The 25,930-nt window shown below is 41.8% G+C and overlaps 1 protein-coding gene across 5 annotated transcripts in view; it reads right to left on the bottom strand.

Moving 5' to 3' along the window:
- Positions 1-2,871: 2,871 nt before the first annotated feature.
- SIPA1L2 (signal induced proliferation associated 1 like 2) overlaps positions 2,872-25,930 on the bottom strand; it is a 112,306-nt gene continuing 89,247 nt past the window's right edge. For 3 of the 5 annotated variants that reach the window (XM_077346284.1, XM_077346260.1, XM_077346277.1), the window contains 4 exons: positions 17,607-17,660; positions 16,553-16,676; positions 9,721-9,802; positions 2,872-4,089 (listed from right to left, as the gene is read on the bottom strand). In XM_077346284.1, coding sequence (XP_077202399.1) covers positions 3,943-4,089; positions 9,721-9,802; positions 16,553-16,676; positions 17,607-17,660 — 407 coding nt within the window. In that variant the 3' untranslated portion in view covers positions 2,872-3,942. The remainder of the gene's footprint in view (positions 4,090-9,720; positions 9,803-16,552; positions 16,677-17,606; positions 17,661-25,930) is intronic. The other 2 variants (XM_077346268.1, XM_077346293.1) reach the window with 1 other exon arrangement.

Raw genomic sequence — 25,930 nt, 5'->3', positions numbered from 1 at the left:
CCTTAGACAATTGTTTTTGTTTGCATTTTGATTCTGTTATTGCATGAGCCCCAGTGTGATATTGAATGGAAGTCTTTGCTGTCTGATCCAGTTGGTTTTTTAAATTTTGCAATGCACCATTAAGTGAGAAAGATGGGCTATAAATGAAGCCCATGCTTTGGGCTGATCCAGCGTTGAGCAGGGGGTTGGACTAGATGGCCTGTATGGCCCCTTCCAACTATGATTCTAAGTAAATAAATTAATATGTACTTCCTATAGTATGGTGAGTCCTCATCAGGCTTGCCTGATCTAATACAAGTTGAGGGCTCATAAGGAATTGTATGCATGTATTAAAAAGGTAATAATTCAGTACTTTAGCACAAGTGGAGAGTTTGTTTTTAAGTTACAGGTGTAGTGGTTAGGAGTGCGGACGTCTAATCTGGTGAACCGGGTTTGATTCTGCGCTCCCCCACATGCAACCAGCTGGGTGAGCTTGGGCTCGTCACGGTGCTGATAAAGCTGTTCTGACTGAGACAGGTTGTCTGTTCTGGGGAGAGGAAAGAGAAGGTTAATGTTAAGCTGCTTTGAGACTCCTTTGAGTAGAGAAGAGTGGCATATAAGAACCAATTCCTCCTCCTCTTCCTCCTCCACGGATGGGTGATTTGATTCAGATAAGCCCCCAAAAACTCAAAACAATGCTTTTCGGGCTTATCTGAGCTGAATCAAGATCAGCTGTTTGGCTGAGCTGTTTCCGAAGCCTGGGAAGTGGGGGTCAGGTGGGCTCTTTAAATGCCTCCCCACAGGCACCTCCCCAGGCTGGCAGTGCCCTCTCTCTCCAAGCCATTCCAGTGCACCTTCTCACTTCACTATCTTTGGAAGTGGGCGAGCAAAATGGGAGCCTTAAATGCCTGCCAGCCATTCAGTTTAAATGGACATCAACCAAAAGGGACTGCCAGAATGTATCTGAGCCATTCCAACCTTACAGTGGCAGGCACTGGTTTTGGGCTGTGTGAGGGGTAGCGGTTCAAATGCCTCCCACCACCCAGCTCAAGTCCACCCAGGGAGAGAAGCCTCTCCTTGGATCAGCTAGCTGTTTAGCAGTTTTAACTACCACCACCCCCCAGCCTAACAAACAGCTGATTCAGGCTTCTCTCATGGTGAGCAGGCTCCAAGACATTTAAGTGGATAAGAAGGTCCTTTTAAATGCAACCAAGCCTGAAGTGATTTGATTATATTTGAATCATCCAAATCCAGATTCCTGTACTAATCGATACTGGGTTTCAGTTTATTCAGGTATACATTTCCTGCCGAATTCACACTGTACCAAATTTTTCTTTAGTGCATATCCCTAGTCCTATATGTATCGTGAGTTTGCATTCAGAAACACCACATATTCCTTTTCAGTGCTATGGACAGCACTACATAAATATATTTTACTTTCATAGGCCATATTTAAGTGCGTTTTAAAGTGAATATATTAAAGCTATTCGTACTAAGGCAACTCCTTTTCAGTACATCACAAGAACTTTCAACCAATGCAGTATTATTTTGTGCTAAAGACAATAATTAGTCTGTCTATAGATATGATCTAAAGATGATGCATCAAGCTTTTAATTCAAAAGATATCGAGGGCAAAAGAAGAAGGGGACGACAGAGAATGAGGTGGATGGATGGAGTCACTGAAGCAGTAGGTGCAAACTTAAATGGACTCTGGGGAATGGTAGAGGACAGGAAGGCCTGGAGGATCATTGTCCATGGGGTCGCGATGGGTCGGACACGACTTCGCACATAACAACAACAACATTGAAGCCATAGGTATATGATGCATCTTTGTTGTTGTTGTTATGTGCGAAGTCGTGTCCGACCCATCGCGACCCCATGGACAATGATCCTCCAGGCCTTCCTGTCCTCTACCATTCCCCGGAGTCCATTTAAGTTTGCACCTACTGCTTCAGTGACTCCATCCAGCCACCTCATTCTCTGTCGTCCCCTTCTTCTTTTGCCCTCGATCGCTCCCAGCATTAGGCTCTTCTCCAGGGAGTCCTTCCTTCTCATGAGGTGGCCAAAGTATTTGAGTTTCATCTTCAGGATCTGGCCTTCTAAAGAGCAGTCAGGGTTGATCTCCTCTAGGACTGACCGGTTTGTTCGCCTTGCAGTCCAAGGGACTCGCAAGAGTCTTCTCCAGCACCAGAGTTCAAAAGCCTCAATTCTTTGACGCTCGGCCTTCCTTATGGTCCAACTCTCGCAGCCATACATTGCAACTGGGAATACCATAGCCTTGACTAAACGCACTTTTGTTGGCAGGGTGATGTCTCTGCTTTTTAGGATGCTGTCTAGATTTGCCATAGCTTTCCTCCCCAGGAGCAAGCGTCTATTAATTTCTTTGCTGCAGTCCCCATCTGCAGTGATCTTGGAGCCCAGGAAAATAAAATCTGTCACTATCTCCATTTCTTCCCCATCTATTTGCCAGGAATTGAGAGGGCCGGATGCCATGATCTTTGTTTTCTTGATGTTGAGTTTCAAGCCAACTTTTGCACTCTCCTCCTTCACCCGCATCAACAGGCTCTTTAGTTCCTCTTGACTTTCTGCCATTAGAGTGGTATCATCTGCATATCTGAGGTTGTTGATATTTTTCCCTGCAATCTTGATCCCAATTTGTGACTCCTCTAATCCCGCATTTCTCATGATGTGCTCTGCATACAAGTTAAATAGGCAAGGCGACAGTATACAGCATATGTATACAGTATATGTATACAGTATACAGCATATATGATGCATCTTTAGTATGGAACATAAAAACCATGGTGCAAGCAAAATGCACATAATAGTGCCACTCCTTTTTAAATGAGCTTCTATAAAAACTTCTTATAAATTAGTGAAAACTAAAGTCTGTTGTCTGTGGTTGATATTTTTAACATTTATTAAAAAAGAAAAATGTATATTCATTTCAAATGAAACAGTTAATATTAAAGCATACAAACACAAATTGTGTACTAGCAGCATTCAATTGTTAGAATTTTCTAGAAGTCTGCAGTGCAGTTTTGGCAAGCTAAAGACACATTGTAGCTTGCAACCCACTGACCTCACCATAGTGCAGATAAAACAAAAGCTTTATAAAATTAACAGGTTAAATAAGTTTAAATAAAGGTGTTAAATACAAGTCACTTGCTCAAAGGTTCTGTACAAAGATAAATGAATCTTGCATTATACAAATGTTTGGCTGGCTCACATCATAGATGATTTTAATAGTTAAGCTCTCCATAACCATCTTAGCTGAACATTAACTATACAAAGGTAACTGAAGTTGGAGTGAGCTGATTATGTGATCTATGTACAAGACATGACTCTTTAGAAAAATCAGAACACTGGTTAAATTCAGGCACCATATTTCTTGCAAATAAATAATCCCTAATATTTTCGCATCCACACTAGTGTTATATCATCAGTGCTAATTTTTTATAAACACAGTTTTGTGACTATTTAATTCTACTTCCTTTCTTATTGCTATGACAATGTGACTGTGGAAATAATCTACTGTACATACAAAAAAATAGAGCACCTTTAAACATTAAAGTCTAGTTTTTCTTTTATCTTACAATACTGAAATCCAGACTACTATAAATTGTTTTAGCATCTTCACTGGAGTACCTGAAGGACAGAAGATAAATCCCAACAAATTCTTCTCTATGTAACCAAAGGCAGAAGTATATTATAAAATGTCTAAAATGACAGTAGGAATTGTACATTCATTTTCACAAACACAAATGTCTGCCATTCATTCTCTGTTTCCTTCAGATAAATATGGGGAAGGTTAGTCCACAGCCTTGTTCCAATGAATAAGGCTGAACAGAGACTACATTAGAAACATGTAAAATGGGTTGTGAACACAGTGAAATTATCTTAGGCTAATTCAAAACTACTGGTATGATGTGGTTCCAATAGGGCTTTTCAGGAACTTGGATATTAGGATTTCTTGTCAATTGTATTGAAAAACCACTCAGTAAATTTTCGTAGTTGAGCAGCTGCTGTTTGTGATTCTTCCTGAAGCCTCATGTTATCTTGCCTCAAATGATGAACTTCAGCTTGGAGAACAGCTTTGTCTTGTTTCTCCTATATCACAAACAAAGGAATTGAATTACAGTTACAGCCATTGTGTTTACTGCTTATGTTTCTGAATGAGGTGAGAGATTTCTGTTTACTTTAATTCTGTCTGTACCATGATAGCTTTGGAACTCTTAAGCTGAATACCCAACTTTTCCTGCCATGTTGTTCTAAAGATGGTAGCTTACAAGCTAAACAAGATAAGTGAGTGTATAAACTGGATTCTATATGAGTGCTATGAGAATACAGTACACTTCAAAACATAAATCATTACAATCAAGAGATTTTTATATAATAAACTATAACACTTTTAGAGCTATACATCATGTTAAGAGAGTGGCTGGTCTGTGGGCTGACCTGGGAACTTCACACCGTTTATCTGTCATAACCTGGTCTCTGCTGTGTGTATGTGTGTTGATCTCTCCACACCCAGCATCGCTTTTCACACCTGATGTTGGCAACCTCATTTCTTTACTTTTTTGGACCCAAGACAGGTGCAGCATATTTTCTGTTTCCCTATTTAGCTAACCCTCCCCCCTGTATGCATTCCTTAATAAAATACAAAACCTATTTTATAACCAAATCAGGCCTGCTTATTTCAGGGTTTCCACTAAGGAATCTCACTCCTGTATATTCACAGGCAAAGATCTCGTTCACCCCTACCTCTTGCACTGCTAATTCCCACCCAAAATTAAGAGCACTTTGAATAACACTACAACCAGTGGGCCATTTTGAACAATATGTCCTCCAACTGCTTCCCTGTACATGGGGAGGGAGGAAGGGAAAATAAGAACATGTCTTACTTAATGAACGTACCAATTGTATAGGCCTAATGTTTGAATAGGATTTGCAGACATGAAATCCAGCATGTATAGACTCACATCAGAAGATTCCAGAATTTTAATTGGCTAGCCAATGACATCAAATGTCTCTCTGATTTTCTTACAGTGGTTATTTAAAACTATAGTAAACATAGTATGTACAAAGAATTATTGCACAGATTAATTCCTCATATAAATTGCTGTACTACTTAAAAGTGAAGTTTTTGACTAAGGGTTGGAATTCATTTTGACCAGTCCCCCCTTTGCAATGCCACTTTCCCAACTTCCCTTCATGCTGCTACTAGGGGTTCCCTGTACCTAAGAAACTGCATTGGGGAGCTCTTCAGGCTCCAATATATATGTACATCGTTTTTAGAGCTAAATATGTGAGCTAAAATGAACTAAAATGCTTGTAGTTTGAATCTCCACAATCTACCTAGTGAGTGCATGTGCTCACACTCATTTCCTCTGAGGAGTACAGAGTGGCATATATTGTTTGTTCTTCCCTATTATACTCTGTACCACCAAGGCTCTTTCTTTTCAGCCTAATTATGGAAGTGAATTTGGCTGTGATAAAAGACTCCCCCCTTAGAAAGGGTAGAAAAGCAATAGGTAAAGAGAGGTTGTAGTTATTTCCAGCCATGCACCCCTTTTGCTCTAAAGGTCAGGCTCTACTTCATACCAATGGGAGCAGGCCCAGATTTAAACAAATTGTACTAATGCTGTCATGTATAGTTTAGCCTTTCAAGACTCTGGAAATACTGCTTAGTGCATCAGGGGCAAAACTGTTCCAGAGGCACAATTGGATAATTTTCAAAGCATTTCCACAAAAGCAGCTATGTGGTACTTTCTTAGAGGTTACGCAACCATTCCTTGCAATTGTTTGCAAAAGTATTTTTGAAAGCAAATCTTACATAAGAAAGGCAGATGCAAAGAGTAAAAAAAGACTGAAAGCTATTTAGTCATTTGTATTGCAAGCAAATATATAGGTATTTCCAGGCCTAATTCATATTGACTTTACATAATGTCATCTTAAAAGAAGTATTTATGAATTGCCTAAGAAAAAAGAACACGCAGTCAAAATTATTCTTACTTACCTAGTATAAAAGCACAGCCAAATACATTTTTAAAAGCCTATGCTTTAAACATACTTGGCAATTCTATGTTGTTACAGAAAATAGCTCAATAAGAATGTGTTTACTTAGAATCAGTCACACACTGCTGTGGATGTGAAAGATGGTCATGATAATGCATTGCAATACCTAATAGGGTTACCAGCTCCAGGTTGGAGCTGGAGACTCTGGGTGTGGAGCCTGCAGAAGGCAGAGTTTGGGGATGGGAGGGATTTCAATGGGGTATGTCATACAGTCCACCTTATAAGCAGTCATTATATCCAGGGAAACTGATCTCTGTTACCTGGAGCTATAATTCGAGGGGATCCCCAGGTCCCACCTGGAAGCTGTCATCTTTAATACCAAAGCAAAATATGCCACATTGAAAAGGGTCCCAATGTTTTATAACAGAACATAGGATAAATTATAACATGCACTGTAAGGAGCCTAAAACAAAAAGATGGTTCTGAAGAAGGAATAGACAGATTCATAGACAGCTTTATCATTGTGTCACAGTTTACTAATGTAACAAGATTAACTTTTGCTTATATATTCCTACTGTTATGATGGTCAGTTCTTAGTCTGATAAAGAGTGCTTGCACTCGAAAGCTCACGCCTTGAATTAATCTTTGTTTGTCTTAAAGGTGCTACTGGACTCTGATTTTATTGTTCCACAACCAGAGTAAATCAACTTCTGAGTGCCAGTGCTAAGAGGCAACATCCAGGGAAAGTTTTGGCTTCTATTCCTTGCTGGTTGGTCCCATGAAAAATAGGATGTTGGACTACAGACCATTGTTCTGTTCCAGCACGGCTGTTCTTACAGAGAGTATAACGTACCTATCCTGCTCTCCATCATCACCCAGCCTCTCTTAAACAAAAAGGATTGATTTGGGGAAAACAAAAATAAATGGCTCAAGTTAAAGAGCAAAGATGCATGCTATTTGCTTACTTATATATATATACTAGGGGCAAAGCCCGTTGTATCAAAGAATACAACGAGCGCTAGAGCTTGGCAGTGGGAAGAGGAAGGGGAGGAGCTGTCCAGTCTGTAAGGGCATGGGATTGAATGTGTGTGTTGTGTGGGAGGTTGTGGTGGCGTGGTGGCAAATGAGGGCATGGGTGTGGAGATATGGGTGTCAAGAACCTGTGGTGTGGAATGTTCGTTGATTGTGGGAGAGGACTGACCTTTGGGAATTGTAGCATAGTGGTTACAGATGAGCTTTCCAGAGCCATGTCCTCAGATATGTGAAGGGAAAATCAGACTGGAGACTCTTCTTAGGGGAAGATTACAAGGCAACCAATTCCTCCCAGTTCTGCGTCATTTCCCTTCTTGTGTGAATTAGGCCACAGACACCAAAATGCCCCTCTGCCCTAATACACATGGGGTAGTCACAGTATACAGCTGTCCACCCTGTTCCTTCTTCTCCATTTTTTCACTGTTGATAAAACGTTATGTGCCCACATGCTTCTTTCATGGTTGCTCCTTAGAAGAACATATTTTTGTACCATGTTGTTTACTACCCAAAGGAGTCTCAAAGCAGTTTACAAACATCTTTTCCCTTCATCTCCCCACAATAGTCAACCTGTGAGGGATGTGGGGTTCTGAGAGGTCTGAGAGAACCGGGACCCAGCAAGCCTCAGGTGTCTCAAACCATTTTCCAATTGTCTTCCCTTCCTCTCTCCATACCAGACTCTCCATGAGGGAGGTGGGGTAGAGAGCCTCACATGGAAGCTGGCAACCCTAAGAGGAAGACTGTGCACAGCAGTCTTGACCTTAGTAAGGTTTTTTATACTGTTTTTCTATTTGCCAGGCCAAAGTTCAAAAAGTTATTACAGTTCCCATGTATCTCCAGCCATTTACTTGTTCACTATTTACAGTTTCCGGCTGTAAATATTTATTTAGATCTTCCTGCACTTTCCAGACTCACAGGGCTGATGCTGGTCTGCCTGTCTGTGCCCCAGAATACAAACATTTGCTGGTAAGGGCTGGCCATAGGCCATAGCCCAGGAGGGACACACCTGCACCACTCCCTCCCAACTGCAGGCAAAAATGGCTCCTTTGAAGGCTGGACTCTGAGGCATTGTTCGATTTTGAAGTCCCACCTCCAAACCTCCAGGAATATTTCCATCCCAGGGGTAGCCAACCTCCAGGTGGGGCCTGGAGAGCTCCTGGAATTACAGCTCACCTGCAGAGTATAAAGATCAGTTCCCCAGGCAGAAAGGGCTATTTTGGACAGGGTTGTGGTAGAGAAGAAACATTTAAGGCCTCCCACACAGGTTGTTGTTGAACTGAAAGTCTTGAGGTCTACTGCACAGGGTGGTTGTGCAGATGAAACAGGAGAAAAAAGAACCAGCTTCCTCTGCAAAATAATGCTGTGCAGTAGGCCTCAAATCTGCAGAGAGTTGCAAAGAAGAAAGACACATGGCTTGGCTGCGTCTAACCCCCGGCCAGAGCAGTATTTTAAGTGAGAAGGGGCTTTTCTGTGGCCTCCCTGTCAGGCAACTGTTTGGCAGAAGGGGAAAGTCCCCCCCCCCTCAAAAGGAAGGCTGCCCTGCGTTGCTCTTGGAAAGGCCTCCTCCCCTCAGTCAGGGCCTGTCAGAGGCTCCTTCGCAGCAGGCCTGAAGGGGGGGGAGGGGGAGCACTCTGCAGCCTCCGGCCAGCTCTGTCAGGGTTCTGAGGCAATTTGCAGTTGGACATGGCAGTCAGGACAGCCTTGGGGTGAAAAGGGCTGCCACAGCCTCTGTTCTCATTCCCCTCGGCAGCCCTGCTGACCTCATCTCCCTGTGGTGGTCAGGAGCAGACTGGCAGCAATGTCTCCTGATTGCCCTGGAACTCTGGTCTGTCGTGGTAAGGGCCCAATCGGAAGGCGCTACGCGCCTTCTGATTGGCCCCTCCGCTTGTCAGTCCGGGGCCAAGGGGCCAATCCAGGAGTTTTGATCCCGGACTCAGCCCACCCCAACCCTTCTTACTGTTTTATTAAGAGGGACAGATATGCTGCTTTTGAACATCTGGTCAATGACATATATTGCAAGAAAAGGCAATTAAGGTCACCATGACAATGACTTACTTTAATCCAATGAAGAAAAAAGTTCTCTAGCTTCCTATCACTGAAATATTGAGTAAGAACTCTGGGATGTCTCTTGTTCTCACGCAAAAAAAATCCCCAAAGCAAGCAAACAAACAAACACACACATACCCCTTAGTAAATTTACTATGATAATGACCAGAATTTGTAAATTAATTTACACTAAAATAGTTTCAATTATCCTTCCCCCTTTTGTGATTCCAGAAGGCTCCCCCAGAAGTGTACATGCATACTATTGTCCATTTACTCATCTATAATGCATTATATGAAAAGTTCATTTTACTAAATGAAAGCTTTTCAGACACTTTCAATGCAATCCTAAACAGAGTTACACTCTTCTAAGTCCTCTGAAATCAATGAGCTTAATAGGATGTGGCTTTGTTCAGGACTGAAGTCAAAGACTGCTCTGACTGCCAGAGGCTTTCTGGGGTTTTTCCAGCTTTTCTATAGCCCGGAGATGGCAGAGCTGAACCTGGACTATTCTGCATGCAAAGGATATGAGACAGCTTTGAGTAACAGCCTTCTTGGTGTAAGTATCTTGGGCAGAAATCATACATGCATAGGTAATCTTAACAATTGAGCAGTAAGGGAATTTTTTAAAATTGTGTTACACATTTTTACCTTCCGAAGATCTGTTTGCAATTGTCGGAGGATCACTTCCAGCTGGTTTACTTTTCCAGTCAATGTGGTAGGGCTATCTTCCCTGAAAAATTAAATGGCACTTAACTTGGGCCTATTTTAAAGTATTCTACTTGCATCCAAATAAATCAGTTCAACACAAAATGCAACTGAAGATAGAATGACAGAGATTATCCCTGCAAAAAACACATACATGTGAGATCTGCCTCAAAAGTTTTGTTAACTCTGCCCTAACCATCCAAAGTTAGATAGGTGGCAACCAGAGGCAGGTTTTTTTTTTAACCCCATTAGAAGCACCTTGTTTATGGAACAACCTTCCTCCTGAGGTTCACCTGGCACCTATGTTGCTTCCTTTAATGCCAGGCCAAAACTCTTCACTCAGGGTTTAATTAAGGTATTAATCTTTTAACACTATTTTAGGCTGGAAACTTATTTTTAACTGTCACAGGTCTATTTTTATGGTTTAATATTTTTATGGTAGACTGAGGTTTAATGATGGATTTAATATCTTTTACTGTTTGGTTTTTATTATTTTTATTTTGTAAGCCACCTCATGCAGGTTTCTGGAGAGGTTGAATAAAATTTTGTAAATAAATAATGTGTAGAAGTCATGTAGAATTTCACACATATGATGCCTGAAGTATAACTAGGGTGGGCAATTTGTGGGAGGCTGGGACAGGGTGAGGGGTCTGTCAGCATGATGTGTTGTGTCACTTCCTGAAAAAATCCAGAAGTGATGCTGTGCCCCTCTAGGAATTGCTGGTAACTCTAGAAATTCCTAGAAATAACTTCTGGCCTTCCCCTGGAAGTTGCAACTCCAATCACACGAAATATAAAAATCTCTCTTGCCTTTCTATAACTATAAACCAAAGTGGTCCTCCATTAATTATCTTATAAGCAAGCAAAATATAGTCTCTCAGTTCTCTTTTTCTTTGTCTGGTGCGTCCTGAATTGCCAAAATGTTAGACTGTAATCACCTCAGGAAAAGAACCTGCATTTTCACTTCTGTTACTCAGTAAATGACATGTACTGAAATATTACTATGTAGTTCAATTACCATTTTAATATCATCAGAACATGCTCAAACTACATACTGAGAAGAAATTAAATCTCTGTTTCAAATAAAAATACTACTAGGCTGTGGCTTCTCTAAAGCCTGCCAAAGTTAGGCCTTTTTATTCAAATAAAGTTATTTCATACATATAAGCTAGCCATATTAATTAGATAAGGTGTGTGGGTTGCTTCTACCCATCTGAAAAAAGACTGCCACCAAAAGAGACAAGTGCAGCCCTTCCCTTCTGTATTTAGGGTTTCTAGACCTGCTGTGCCACTTGGTGAAGGGTGGCACCAATATCTTTTTCCCAACCATGTGCAGTGTGACTGCTATATTCCCTTTCAATGGATTAGTTAGCTGCTATGATACAGACCATGGTAAGATAAAAATCTGATTATTGAGATGTGGCTTACATAGTTGCCTTTAAGCGTATTTGAAAATTTCAGTTTCTTTAAAGTGCAGAATCATAGGCCGTACTGCCCACATTGGCAGCAGAGGCGCTTCGGGGAAAATCCCTGATAACGCTCGCTGCTGCCGCCAGTGTGGGCGCCTCCTAGCCCAGGGCTACGGAAGGCCCGCATTAAGCAAACACAGGATCCGTAGCTTCATGGGTAAGCTGGGGCTGTGGTGGGCCGGCGCTGTGCATACTCACCAGCACCAGGCCTGTCGTCCCGCCCAGCCCTGACTCTACGGTGTCCCTTAAGGCAGGGGTAGTCAACCTTTGGTCCTCCAGATGTTCATGGACTACAATTCCCATGAGCATTTACTGGCAGGGGCTCATGAGAATTGTAGTCCATGAACATCTGGAGGACCACAGGTTGACTACCACTGCCTTAAGGGACACCGCACGCCCCTGCGGGCTCCGTGGAACCACGGAGCTGGCAGGGGCGACCCCTTGGCCTCACCAGTATGTGTGGAGGGGGCCTGGCCCCTCCCCACCTCCTGCTGCTTTACTTACCTCGGCCGGCAGCGATCTGGCCCTCCTGGCCCCGGCGTAAAGTGTGTGCGCGCTATGCTGGAGCAACCCTGCATGCCCCGCGGGAAACGGCGGGGCATCGTGTCCTGCTGCAATGGCACGGCACCAGTGTGGGTAAGCTGCCGCCGTGCATAAAGGGTCATCACCCAAAACATAAATCTTAGATGTCACTATGGTTTTGAGGTTGATTCACAGTGCTTTTCATTTTTAAAATTTTAATGATTTGGGACTGACTATCTCAAAGAATATTTCTTTTCACCTATGACTCTTTTAAGGTCACTTGAGGAGGGTTTTTGACAATTCATATGGTGGCAATGCTGCCCCAAGCAACTGTTTCTAATGGTCTCCAAATAAGTTTCTGAAAGGCTTTGAGACCCTTTGTTTCATTGGAACAGTGTATCATGATTTTATCTATCAGCTTTTAATTGGTTTGTTTCTGATATTCATTTTAATTATGCTTTTAGTTCTGTAAACTTCTGCAAGAGCTATATGTTACAGGTTAAAATATTAAACAAGTAAATAAAAGGTAAATGCCTAAAACATTTAGGCACAGAAGAGCCTGACAGGTTCTTTATGAAACTTCTGCATTGTAGGGAAGGGATCAAGAGAAAACCAATCAGTATTTTTAAGGGACAAGAATATACAGATCAAATTCTAAATGACAGTAGGTCTTTCCGGGCAAGGAAAATATATAATACCTACCAAGCACTGGAAAAAGCAAGAAACTTTCTTAAAATAACTTATAAATGGCTGATCAGGGCTGAGAATGGAATTTCTAAAATTCTCATAGAAAAAGACCTATATTGCACAAGATTTGAACTTCTGGTATTCAACTAAAAACTGTCATTATTACTGTCTATATATAGATACAGAGTGGTGTCTATCTCTTTGTTGAAATTGTATGCATGGAAAATAAGAGTGAAAAACAGTTCCATTTTATACCCGAGGAAATTATTACTGTTTTAGGTCTGCACATCCTATGCCTGAGCTACTGAAGCCTGGCAACACAATTTCTGGCCCAGTGCTCTGAAGTAATTTGGAAACTAGATGATGGTGGGTAATGGTGGGTCTTAAAAGCTTCTCCTCTTTGATAGAAGGGGAAGTCAATTCTATCCTTTCACTAAGGCTAAGAGTCTCTGCCCTTATTCTTAGAAACTGTTTTCACATTAGCTTGATAGGCATGAGAGAGGCTTGCCTTCCATGTCCTTACAAAGAACTCACAGACTCCAGATTGATGAACTGTCGTATAATATTTATTTGTAAAAACATAAAGAGAAGATCTTCTCAGGATCATAACAGGTATTTGAAAATATATTTAGAGGGCAATTCCATTACTTTCTTCCTAAAATGCATGCTAGATTGTTAGAGCTATTTATGTTCCTGACAAATTTCTCCAAATTTGAATGGGAAGATGTTGACTTTCCCTTTCCATATGGATACCAGTTTGGTCTTGCTGCAATCTCTCCAAGACCGTCACAAAAAAACAAATTTGAAACCAATGGCCTGGAAGATGGAGAAACTGTAGATGGGGCACAGATGCACCATGAGGCCATGGGGACATGTGGAGGTGGGGGGGGGGGAGATACACTGTTTCCCAGTAGCACCTTCCCAGTAGAAGAAGAGTTGGTTTTTATACTCTGATTTTCACAAAGGAGTCTCAGAGTGGTTTATAATAGCCTTCCCTTCCACTCCCCACAAAAGACACCCTGTAGGTAGGTGAGACTGAGAGAGCTCAGAGAGAAACTGCTCTGTGAGAACAGTTTCTAACAGGACTGTGACTAACCCAAGGTCACCCAGCTGGCCGAAGGTTAACCAGCATGTGAAGGAGCAGCGAATCAAATCCAGCTCACCAAATTAGAAGCTGCTGCTCTTAACCACTACACTAAGCTACCATTGCCTAAAAGAGATGTAGCTAGAGCACAAGAGCTAATGCCATTTTGGGCTGTATCAACAGGGGCATCCAATTAAAATCACAAGATGTCATAGTCCCATTGTATACGGCACTGGTCAGACCACACCTGGAGTACTGTGTGCAGTTCTGGAGGCCTCACTTCAAGAAGAACGTAGATTAAATTGAAAGGGTACAGAGGAGAGTGACGAGGATGATCTGGGGCCAAGGGACCAAGCCCTATGAAGAGAGATTGAGGGATTTGGGAATGTTCAGCCTGGAGAAAAGGAGCTTGAAAGGGGACATGATAGCCCTCTTTAAGTATTTGAAAGGCTGTCACTTGGAGGAGGGCAGGATGCTGTTCCCGTTGGCTGCAGAGGAAAGGACACACAGTACTGGGTTTAAACTACGATAAGTCCAACGATATATGCTAGATATCAGGAAAAAAATTTTCACAGTCAGAGTAGTTCAGCAGTGGAATAGGCTGCCTAAGGAGGTGGTGAGCTCCCCCTCACTGGCAGTCTTCAAGCAAAGGTTGGATACACACTTTTCTTGGATGCTTTAGGATGCTTTGGGCTGATCCTGCGTTGAGCAGGGGGACTAGATGGCCTGTATGGCCCCTTCCTACCACACAACAGTTCTCTTTGTTTCCCACCTGGAGCTTGGCATCCTTGCACCTCCATGGGATCCAAAGCCAGAGAGTCCTCCCCCCCCACACACACACAAATAGCCCTTTTCTCCATGGGGACTGATCTCTCTTCCCTGGAGATGACCTGCACCCTAGGACTTGTTGTTTCCCTGGGTGCAATGGGCTTTGCCTCTAATGTGAATTAATAAATAGCATGCATAGAGTAGGTGTGAATTCACATTGGTGAGAATTCTTTGGCCTCGCTCAGATCTGTGAAACTGTGTAATCAGTTATTTAAAAAATGCATAAATACCTGTCCATTGGGAGATTCAGGTGATTTTAACCAAGGTAATAAACTTCTTTAATATGCAATATTCCCTAGTATGTTCTAAATTTTCTGAACCATGTCCCTCAAGAAAGGTGATGTAGTATAATGGTCAGACTGCCTCTCAAGGACTGGAAACGACTTGGTTCAAACTTCTATTGAAGCTCATTGGGTGATTCTGGGCTAATTATTATTTTTTTAGGAGGATGGAATCATAGATGGCACTTCGTCAATTTTATACAAAGACATCCACATAGTTGTAATTTTTGTGGAAAATAAACTTCAATAATATCTGAAACCAGTCTTGGTCTTTAAAAAAAAAAAGGCCAATGTTGAAAAGAGTACTGGGAATACTTATATGGCAGCATACAGCAGTTTGAATTGTATATTTTATACAGCATACAGCAGTATCTGATTTTATATTAAGTTTAAAATATGTAATCTTAGGTAATCCCTAATACTGCAATGTGACAACTAGAAAAATTCATCAATGAGTCAGAAAGGAAGGAGCACACAGCAGTAATCTAACAAGCTAAATGAGCACTGAATTAAAATTCCTTCTGGATTTTTATTCTGAGGATAATGAACCCAACACTCTCATTGTTTGCCTTGTCATGCATTATCAAAATTGCTAATGCTCTAAAGACTTTGTCCATGGTTTGAAAGTGAATACTTGTGCCATTTGTCCCAAGATTTCTATGTTAAAACCAAAAAAGAATATGAGCGATTGGTCAGATCCAAAAAATCAAACTTTTACAAAAAGAATTGGAAAGATTTAAAGGAAGCTTTAAAATCGCCTAACAACCGGGTTTTCTGGAAGGTAGTCACCAATCCTCTAAATAATACAAACAAAAGTCACATACTTCATATTGCGGCACATTCCTGGGTAGTTCATTTCTCTAAGCTGCTTTCAGGCCCAACTCTGGTCATCTAGTCCCAGCAGAGTACAGTCCCCTTTGCCCCATTGGATAAAGGTTCTTCCAGGTGATATCAGTAATCTGATTAAGTCCCTGTGATCCCGTAAATCGCCAGGCCCAGACGAAATCCCTCCAGAAATGTTTATTCATTTTTCTGAGTGGTGGGCACATCCATTGGCAAACTTATTCACCCTAATTAATGCTACTGGTCAAATCCCTGAAGTTTGGCTAAGCTTCATTATCTTACCCATTTTTAAAAAGAGTAACATCGATCTACCACCCTGTTAGTTTACTATCAGTTATAAGCAAGCTGTATGCAAAATACCTAGCCAACATTCTTTCTAATTGGATCCATGACAATAACATACTAGGGCCAGAACAAATAGGATTTAGGAAAGGCAGCACCACACTTGACCACTGTGTTGTCTTATCCACTCTCACGCCCTCCTGCCTGCTGCCCCTTTCAAAGCCCACTTTTAAAATGGGCTTTGAAACTAGTTTTGTAATAAGGCAATAAGAAACATATTTACATGTAGTACATAAACTCTATGGTCACAACACAGAACTATTTAAACTTTTCCCAAGGGTTATATCTCTCTGCAGGATTTTAGACATTTCTTCAATCCGCATAATAAACCGCTTTGAATCTTTCTTGTGTTGCAGGAGTTGTTTGTCTTGCAGGGCATGCGACTGCTGTTTACCCAAACCTCAATGGACATGTTGCATTATTTGCTATGTTGCCGCTGAAGTGTTAAAAAAGCAAGTGTAGACAGAGTATTTCTAATACTTTGTAGAAAATATGAGTTTTGAGGAATGGTTTAATGAAAGTGAGAGAGGTGGCATCAGATAAGGGTTCCAAGTATCAGTGTTATAAGGGAGAAAGGGCAGAATTCTTTGCCAGAATAGGAAACCCTCATATTGCTTAGGAGAGCTGAAGGGCCAAAGGTGATGGGGGAGAATATGGTAAACTATTAATCCTGTCCATTGATTACTTTGGGGGAGGGGGGGTCCATCTGACTTACATACCCTGTAGTATCAATGAAATCTTTTCCATGTGTTGGATTTGCACTCAAAGGTAAGTCTTGATTACTCTCCAAACCCTGCACATGCTGCATGTCATTCATGGTGCAAAAAGATGCCACCCTTTGATCTGGAAAAACAAATAAATATATACTAAAACAAAACAGCTGTGTACAGATGATTCTAGCATACAAAAACTGTCCAGGATCTTTAAAGCATGTTCTTTTTATCTTGATCATTCATAGACAAGGAAGCAAGTGTCTGCATCATAGTTTTTTGTTTTAAAAATACCACCATATGGACTTCTGACATATATCTGAAAGCAATCTACTATGGCCTCACCTCTGCATATATCAAAAAGATAAAACAGATTGTTTTCACTACTACTGCTCTTTAGTTTTGCTGGAATTTATAGAACATTGGAAATCATAACCAATTTCACATTGCAATTAATAAAACTGCAGGCACAAAAAAGCCACCTAAATGTCATTAAAAGCTATGGAATCTAGTATAGCAGAACGTATTTACTGTGCTACTATACTTGGACATATTGCTTTCATAATTAGTTGCTTGCAGACTTGAAGACCAATATGCTAGTAATACATTATGCTCTTTATCTTTGGGCATGTAAAGAGACAGATGTTAAAAGTTAGGATTTTTCAAGTATCAATTTATTTACCTAGGATAACCTAGGATTCATATAATACATGCTTGACTCACTTGGAAACTGAATTAGCTACTTAGTTTCTCTAAAAGACATGCAGTCTAACAGACAAAATATACCCAGTGCTAGAGTATGTCACACAAACTGGTACAGAATATGAGTAAATAATATTTGAGCTTTTTCCATGCAAAATATTAATTCCATAATAATAGAGATCATTCACTTATGCATAGATTTCCCTAAATAGTCCACATTGGTCCTGGCCATGACATGCCTAGTCCTTTCACCTTACAAAGGCCCAAAGCTTGCATATAATCATGCAAACGTGCAGACATACAAAAGCATAATAGAAAGTTTAAAAAAATTAATATCTAACAGTCAGCTCCAGACCATCACCTAGAAACGAAGTGTGATGACAGACTGGCCCAAGTTCTTCGTCAGAGTCAAAATCTGAAATAAGATTTAGAATGTTCCTATGAACAAGAGAGTTCACTGGACTGATTTTGGAGTAACGTAGCTGCTATCTGTGCACAAGAGAAAGCTTTGGGATTATTACTTAGCCCAGTGTTTACCCTGTCATCTTTCTCAAAGCATTGTTTTTCATTGACAATATATCATACTAATTTTTACAATCAGTATAAGGAAGACAAAACATGTCTATCAGTTCAAATAATTATAAAATGAAATGCAGAGATGCCCACCATTTGAAGAAGTAATATTTCTATTGGTATAACATTCATTTTGTTGGATTTCCATATAGTTACATAAAGACCAGTAAGTTCTGCTAACTACATCACTATTAGCAACTTGTGATCTCTCCCTGATTTAAAATCACAAGTTTATATGGGCTGCTAAGTCAAGAAAATTTCACACTTCATTGGCAAAGGGGAAGCTCATTATAACAGCATTGGGGGAAATCAAAGACAAATTAAATTATCTCTGGAAAGTAACATAGCAGACAAAAGGTTCTGTAAGCATCTGCATTAAAAGAATGGAGTAAAAATGCAGATTTATATCTTTAAACAGCCCGTGGCGCCATGGGCGCCACGGACTAAATAATTCGTTAAGCCCCCTTGAGGTGGGCTTTGTCCGTGATGAGGAAGGGTCCGGGTTGGACCCTTCCTCACGACAGACAATCGGAGGGACCAATTGGCAGGCGCAAAGCGCCTGCCGATTGGTCCCTCCGATTCCCAGCCTGAGCAACTGCGAGGCGCGCGCAGCGCGGCTCGCAGTTGCTCCTGGCCTGACGCGGTGAGAGGCGCGAAGCGCCTCTCGCCGCGTCAGGCCGCCACCCCAGGGAGCCCCCGGGAATCGCGCGAAGCGCGGCTGCCGGGGGTTCCCTGCCTGGCGGACTGACGCGGCGAGAGACGCGAAGCGCCTCTCGCCGCGAAGCGCCTCTCGCCGCGAAGCGCCTCTCGCCGCGAAGCGCCTCTCACCGCGTCAGCCCGCCGCCCGAGGGAACCCCCCGCAGTCGCGCGAAGCGCGGCTGCCAGGGGTTCCCTCCCTGGCTGTCTGACGCGGCAAGAGGCGCAAAGCGCCTCTCGCCGCGTCAGACCGCCGCCCGAGGGAGCCTGCCTGCCTGCTGCCTACAAAAGCCTGCTGCCGCCGCCGCCACCAACAACGCCGCCGACCAGCCCGCCGCCGGTGAGTCCTAGCGCCCGCTGCATTTCCCTGCAGCGGGCTTGCTTACTAGTATTATATATTTTAATCTTTGGCTTCACTATCATATCATAAGAGAGCATAGAGAAGATGTAGCTATTTATATTTTTCCCATTTGCCAGATAGGCAAACTTTCTATCCCTCTGCTTGCTATCAGTATGTACAGTTACTCATTTTCAATACATTCAGTTGAAGTTACAAAATCATGTGAGTTATAAGCCCTTTATCCTGTAAAAGTGTCATTTTATGTCAGTTAGCATAATGTGAACTGATCAGTTATACTGAGTATTGCTGAATAAAATCTAACAGGTTACAAGCAAAAGAGTTGTTTTATTCCTAATAGATCTTCCCATTTTTATTTCTTAACAACAACAATAAAGGATTACACTTTGAAAGCTTGAAGAAGCCAAACTGCATTTTGTTTTTATGGACTGCAGGGCAGACAGGCTCTCTATCACTTGGATTAAAAAGGAATAAACCTAAGTATCTGCCTTTGTCTGTGTCTTTGCAGCCCCCCCCCCACTAGTTAGTAGAAGCAAAGTGTTTCCTGCAGGGCATGGAGGCTGTCTTGTGCCGCCTGCCTACTGTAGAGCAGGGTGGTAGTGGAAGTCTTTCCTGCTGCCTGTCACAATCACTGAAACAGGCCAGCTTCCTAAACTTGCAGGAGGGAAGGCAATCCAGCCGCAATTGTGTTCAGTAGACACAGATTCTCTAGGCTTTCCTCTTCCTGACTGGATTCTTCAAGGTGCTACAAAACAGAGCTGTTATCCCTTTTTTTATTTTACACTTCCCTGATGCTTCATTTAGAATGTTTTTTTTTAAAAGAATGCAGCACTTCCAGCTGTGGAATGAGGATACTGGGGGTTCTAACCTATGCCCTCCCCATTCATGAAGTTTCACAAAATTTGAGAGTTTGTGTTTCAAAGAGTAGCCAAAACATTATCAACAGCACAAGAAGCAGGGTCCAGACCATGTTACAACTTCATTAGAAACTCTTTTCCACTTAGAAATGCAAGATCTGTTAATGCGGGAGTGCTGCTGGCCAATCAGAAAAGTGGGAGGCTAATGCTACAATGGAGGTAAGGAGCTGATCAAAGTACCAAGTTGTGTGAGCATGTGTGAGAATAAGCAGACCTGCATCATAATAATAAATATAGTGAAGATAGGTGTGATGTGGCAAAGAAAGGATGGACAAGATGCACAATTAATGAACCTCAAGCAGTTTGCAGAGTAATCTGCACAGCAATATAGCTAGATAAACATAAAAACAAGTTGTCTTGGCAGGGGATTAGAAGGGCATTCAATGACAGGGTTCCCTGTGAGGATAGAAATACAAAGGATAGAACCTGGAATGACCCATTGTGGTGCAAGGAAAAATAGGCCAGACCTCCAATTAGAGTATCAGGGAATTGGTCTCCTTTAGTCAGTGAAAATACAGTTACAATGTATTCCATGGTTATGTGAAGTATTTGCACTAAAATTTCCAGAGGCTCAGAGTCAAAAGAATTGCTCTGAGAAAAATGCAGTGATGAGACCAACAAGTATGGTGCATATTAGGTCTATCTCAGAAAGAAAGAAATACAAGTCTAGGCAACCCCTGAAAAGTAAATATACACCAAAAATACAAATTCAGTTATGGTGTCATATATAGATATATAAAATGCCAGAAAAGGCATCAGTGGAAGGCCCAAAAAAGCTGACAGTCTTAGGAAAATAAGGACTGACTAAAGACTAAGAAAGGCAAAGGGAAACTCAGTCAGGTTCTCCTGGAAACAATCAACAACCATCTGAAGCGCTGTTCATTTTGTAAGACAAGCAAGGCATAATCCCGAATGAAGGAGAATGTTGGAATTCTACCACAATGAGTTTCCATCTGCAATGGCAGGGGACTGTCCTCAGGAACAGTAGGGTGGTCAATGAACAAGCTAGTCAAGCAAACATCTAGACTATGATCTGGGCCTGAATGTAGGTCCTTTCTCACCTTAACACATAAGAATTATCCAAAACTGCACATCTTTTCCATCAGAGGGATAGTACTGAATAATCTAATTAGGCAACCACCCCCTTAGATGAGGCAACCACCCCCTTAGATGAGAGGTGGAGAGGTTCTTGAATATGAGCCCATGAAATGACAGAGGTATGAACCGAATTGTGGGAAACCTGATGATCAAGTCAGCAGACCAGAGAATGTGTGTAAATTGCCCTAGACTAGTGAGTAAATGAAAGAATTTAAAGAATGTTTGATTATAAGAGGCTTTTTGTAGAAGATGCCAATAATGGAACCTGGCATCTTGTGCATGGAAAAAACATCTGCACAACCCTGATACACCACATTATGTGAAGGAGGGGAAGAAAAGGTAAATCAAGGATCTGATAGCAAGTCTGTTTACTCCCTACAGAGTGTTGCCCAACTGTACTGCAGAATTTGTAGCCTCTCTATGGAACTTCCTCTCCACACACACACACCAGCATTGGCTATGAAATACAGTGTGTCAAACTTCCTTCAAAAGGAATAATAAAAAGGCCACAATGATCTGTTGAGAGAAATTCATCTTCCCATCCACTTTCCACTCATACTATGCAACAGTCAAATTGGAGACAAAGTGCTAATTAATCTGTAGGCCAGGCTTTCATATATATATATATATTAAAATTTGTTAAACATATCTTGGTCATGTTGACCCATTTTGCTGCTCTCAAAATGGCCAATGCCAGGCCCAGAGGGGATGGGAATGGGAGAGGCCCCAGTTTGGCATGTACACAGCTATGCTTCTCAACCATATTCTGCAAGATTGTACCACTTCTGCAGTTTCTCAAAGCCTGAGAAATGTTTCAGAGGTTTCTCAATGGTAAAAAAGTTGAAAAAGGCTGCTGTAGGCCATCAAGAACAAGAGATCACTAATGGAATCAAGCATATATTTGCTAAGGGATTGTAGTTGAGGCTGTAACATCAGCTAGTATTCACAATTTGTACATTAGACTTAATCCTATGTGGCAGCTATTTTATAAAATGTCCTTTACAAGATTGGTACGGAGTTTATCTTAATCCCTAACAGGGAAACAAGGCATTTTACAGCATTTCATATTTTTCATTTCATCCTCACTTGAACCCTGTAAGGTGGGTCAGGTTGAGAGACTGATGGTTCAAGGTCAGCAAGTTTTCAAACAAACTAGCTTCTGTACCTGGGCATCCCAGATCCAGTTGAACACTTGAAACACTATACCACACTGGTTTTTACTACAGTGTCACATAAGAACGACTCCTGCAGGGTTACCTGTGTTAATGAAAAATAACGGCAGCAAAGGGATTCCCAAATTATCGATGGTTCTGAAGGCTATACAAGAGGAGAGATGAATTACTTAGACTTGCCTCTAAAACTGTACTTCTTGATCAATTCTGAGTTCCTCACTGAGATGGCAACATTATGCCTTGCCTATCTTTGAAACAAAACTAGTGCTGGAAAAGGTCCTTAGTGCTGAAGGACCGTGGTGAGGTGGTAGACTGAGGTTGCTGTGTGACTGGGCCTGCTTTTAAAACTAGGCTTTAGCATGAGGGCTGGGAAAAGTGATCAACAGAAAACTGGCTTTGCCCTTGGAATCAAGCCAGTCAAAATAGAGTGGATGGTAAAATAAAGCACTTATGGAATAAGTAGTTTGTTGTCTCTCAATCCAACTAACAATAAGAAACATTAAACCCTGCCCACTTCAGCTACTCTCCAAAATCACAGTGTCTGAAGAGGTCCAAACAACCCCAACTAAAGTGCTCAATACTCTTTTCACAAAGATCCAAGGAGAATTGCAAGGCTCTATAACACATGCCTCCAAGAAGGTGGTCTGGAAAAAGGTTACTTCAGTCAGGCATTTTAAACAGGCTCCCATCAGGTATAGGTTTCTGGCCAGATGTGAATGAAGGCAGAAAGAGAGAATACTTCCTCTCATCAGGCATTGTTTGCTAGACCACACTGCCATGCTTCTTTCCTTGGAACTGTCATAATTGTCCTCCCGATTCCCTTGGGAGTGTTGGCTTTGAGGTTTAATGTGCCTTCCCCCGTCCCTAACCCCACATTCCTGTTTATTTTCTATACCATCCCTCCCTGCCTCCCATCCCATGGTTTATTACCTGCAGAGACAGTCTCTCTCGCTGCGGTATTTTTCCTTATCTATCACCGTCCTTGGTTTACCTTGTAGGGGTTGGAAATTTATTGCTGGGAATGGCGGCGGGTGCAGACTGACTGTCTCCTGAATTCGCACCTTTCAGATCAAAAGCCTCCCCTATGAAAACAGTTTCTCCCGCTTAAACTAACCCCCTATATATATGTCCAGAGGGGCCACCTATGCTTGTCTCTGTCAATGCTTCTGTTCCTGACAAATCCTGTCTTGCTTTGCCTCATGGAATCCCTCAATAAAGACCGATTTCCTTACACCACATGTGTCTGGAGCAGTTCTCTACGAGGGGGTCTCCTATGGTCAGCTGGACCAGCCTGTCTGTGACAGGAACTGAGACAAGAGAAGGGAAGACATTCCTTTAGTCAGGCAGACTGAAGCCAAAGCATGCGGAAAGAGCTCTTCTGAATCCAAGGCTATATTATACCACATCTCACCACAGAGGAGAATGTGCCTTTATTCAGGCTGGCACACAGCCAAAGCCTTTGAAACAAGCCAGTGAGTTTGAGTCTCTGTCACACCCCACATCACACAGGGTGACTGTCCTTTTATTCAGACTGGGACACAGCCAAAGCCTTTGAAAAGAGCTCTTCAGAGTCCAGCTCTATCTACACTTGCCTTTAAGGGAAAAACTGGTGACAACAAGAGCAGGCAGCTCTGTTGTGTGAATCCCTATTGAGCTCCATCATTCTAAAGCAACAGTTGGCTCAATATTGAGGAAAACCAGAAACATTTCCTCTTTAAATAAAGTTTCTTCTTCACTAAAATGAGTATTGACAACAAAAAGAAAAGCTTTTGAGATAAAGAAATCTCCTCAGCTTGAAGAGGAAAAAAACAAAGAACAGCAGTGTGGATCCTTTCTCCACAGTGGCAAAAAAGAGAGCTGAGAGAGTAGTGCCCCTCCTCCTGAGCATATGATCGTTTTGGTGGGAAAGCATCAGAGGAAGGAGTGGCATTCCTATTGTACTACATAGCTTTGGAAATCTTTATTGTGGCTGACCTGAGAAAGTGCAGTCCCAATGTGAGTCTGCACAGAAGTCATGAAGATGAATTGAATTATGGAAAAGCCTCAGCTGAAAAAGTGTTTGTCTATCCCCCTCTTCATTGAAATCACTTCTTGTAGTGGAGGTTAGCTCCCAGACCATCATCTGCTTTTTGGAACTCAAGCTGATTTCTTCCCTTGGTTAGCTGAAATCACTTCTTGGTGAGGAGAGAAGTCCTGAGAACTTAAGTTTCACACTGGAGGTCTGCTTCTGAGGAACAGTGGCTGGACTAGCTTCAGCAAAAAAAACAGCATTTCTGAGACTACAGCAGGGGTAGTCAACCTGTGGTCCTCCAGATGTTCATGGACTACAATTCCCACAAGCCCCTGCCAGCAAACGCTGGCAGGGGCTTGTGGGAATTGTAGTCCATGAACATCTGGAGGACCACAGGTTGACTACCCCTGGACTACAGAACCACCGGAGCCAGCTTCCACTATGCAGAAGGACAGTACTTTCAAAAACCAACACAGTAGCCAAGAGCTGTGCTCCCCCCACTGCGCAGGGAGTAAGACTCCTATTTAATAGGTCATAATTCATCTTCAGGCTTTCTGGTCCTTCAGTTTGAGAATGAAAAGGAGTTTTAAGAATGGGGAGTACCTTATCCAATGGGGCAAGCTGTATTTCTCTCTTTTGCAGTAAATACAGTTGTTTTAATCAAACCAAGGAATGAATGAATTTTGAATTCCCAGAAGTTTAAAAACAGCTTGGGTTTGGGTGGAAGAGTTTTTCAGATATTCCTGGTAATGTATGCTATTGTACCCTAAATCTCCCTTTAGATGATGACCTATATTTTTCATGCTTATTAACTATCTGAACACTATCTGAACAATACAACTTAATGGACAATACTTTAGAAGCCTAAACATTTATGGTTAGATAAAAATGAGTATATGTCTCAAAAAGATATTGTGAGCATATAAAAAAGTTATTTTGTCTTCCAACTTTGATTTAAAATTGGATAAGAAAAAAGTTGCAAAACTGAATTATTCAAGAGGGTTTTTCTGTGCAGGTAATAGCGTTACACTGTACAAAACGGTTCTCCAACTTACTTGAAAAACATGCGAGAATGGATCTTTGCCCATGTAGAAACAGATTCCACATAATGCGCATGGCGGTGGCTGGCGAGGCCCAGCGCTGAGCCCCACTCACTGTGCCGCCTGTCTCCCACTGCTGGGTCTTGCCAGCTGCCTCTGACACCTGTATTCCGCAGCCACAGGAAAAATGGTTGTGGTGCTCCTGAAAGCGGGGTTAGCCATGGAAAACAGACAGTGGCACAGTCAGCAGAGCTCAATGCTGGGCCTTGCCAACCACCACCACTGTGGAAGACGGGCGGTGGAGGCAGCTGCGGAACAGCAAGTGGTGCTCAACACCAGGCTTGGCCATCTGCCATCTACTGGCACACCTACCAGTAGATGTCTTTCCATATCAATAAATGGTTAGGGAGTATGGTCTAGGCTGCTGTGTACAGTTGATTCTGTACGATGGCATATTCATTTTTGTATTGCTTAATGTGTCATGTTAATATTTATGCTCCATTTATGCCTCAATTTATTTATTTGTTATATTCATATAATATATATTTATATTATATAAATATAATTTAATAGTATTTATATCAGTTATTTCTGATTGATTCCATCTAAAATCCTATTGCACTGGTTATTTAATGTCCCATTTTGTTGATTGTAGTGTCTCACTGTGTAATCTGCCTTGAGGTCCTGTGAGAAAGGTGGACTATCAATAACATAAATAACATAAATAACATAACATAAACACCATCAAGTAATTACACATTTTTATGCTTCCTCGGCATATTCAAAATTATATAAGTATCATATATATGAAACCACCCTC

This window comes from Paroedura picta, chromosome 1 (assembly GCF_049243985.1).
Source record: "Paroedura picta isolate Pp20150507F chromosome 1, Ppicta_v3.0, whole genome shotgun sequence".
Taxonomy (NCBI): Eukaryota; Metazoa; Chordata; class Lepidosauria; order Squamata; family Gekkonidae; genus Paroedura; species Paroedura picta.
Note: the sequence above shows the minus strand (reverse complement) of the source record. Positions and strands in the feature narration are given on the sequence as shown.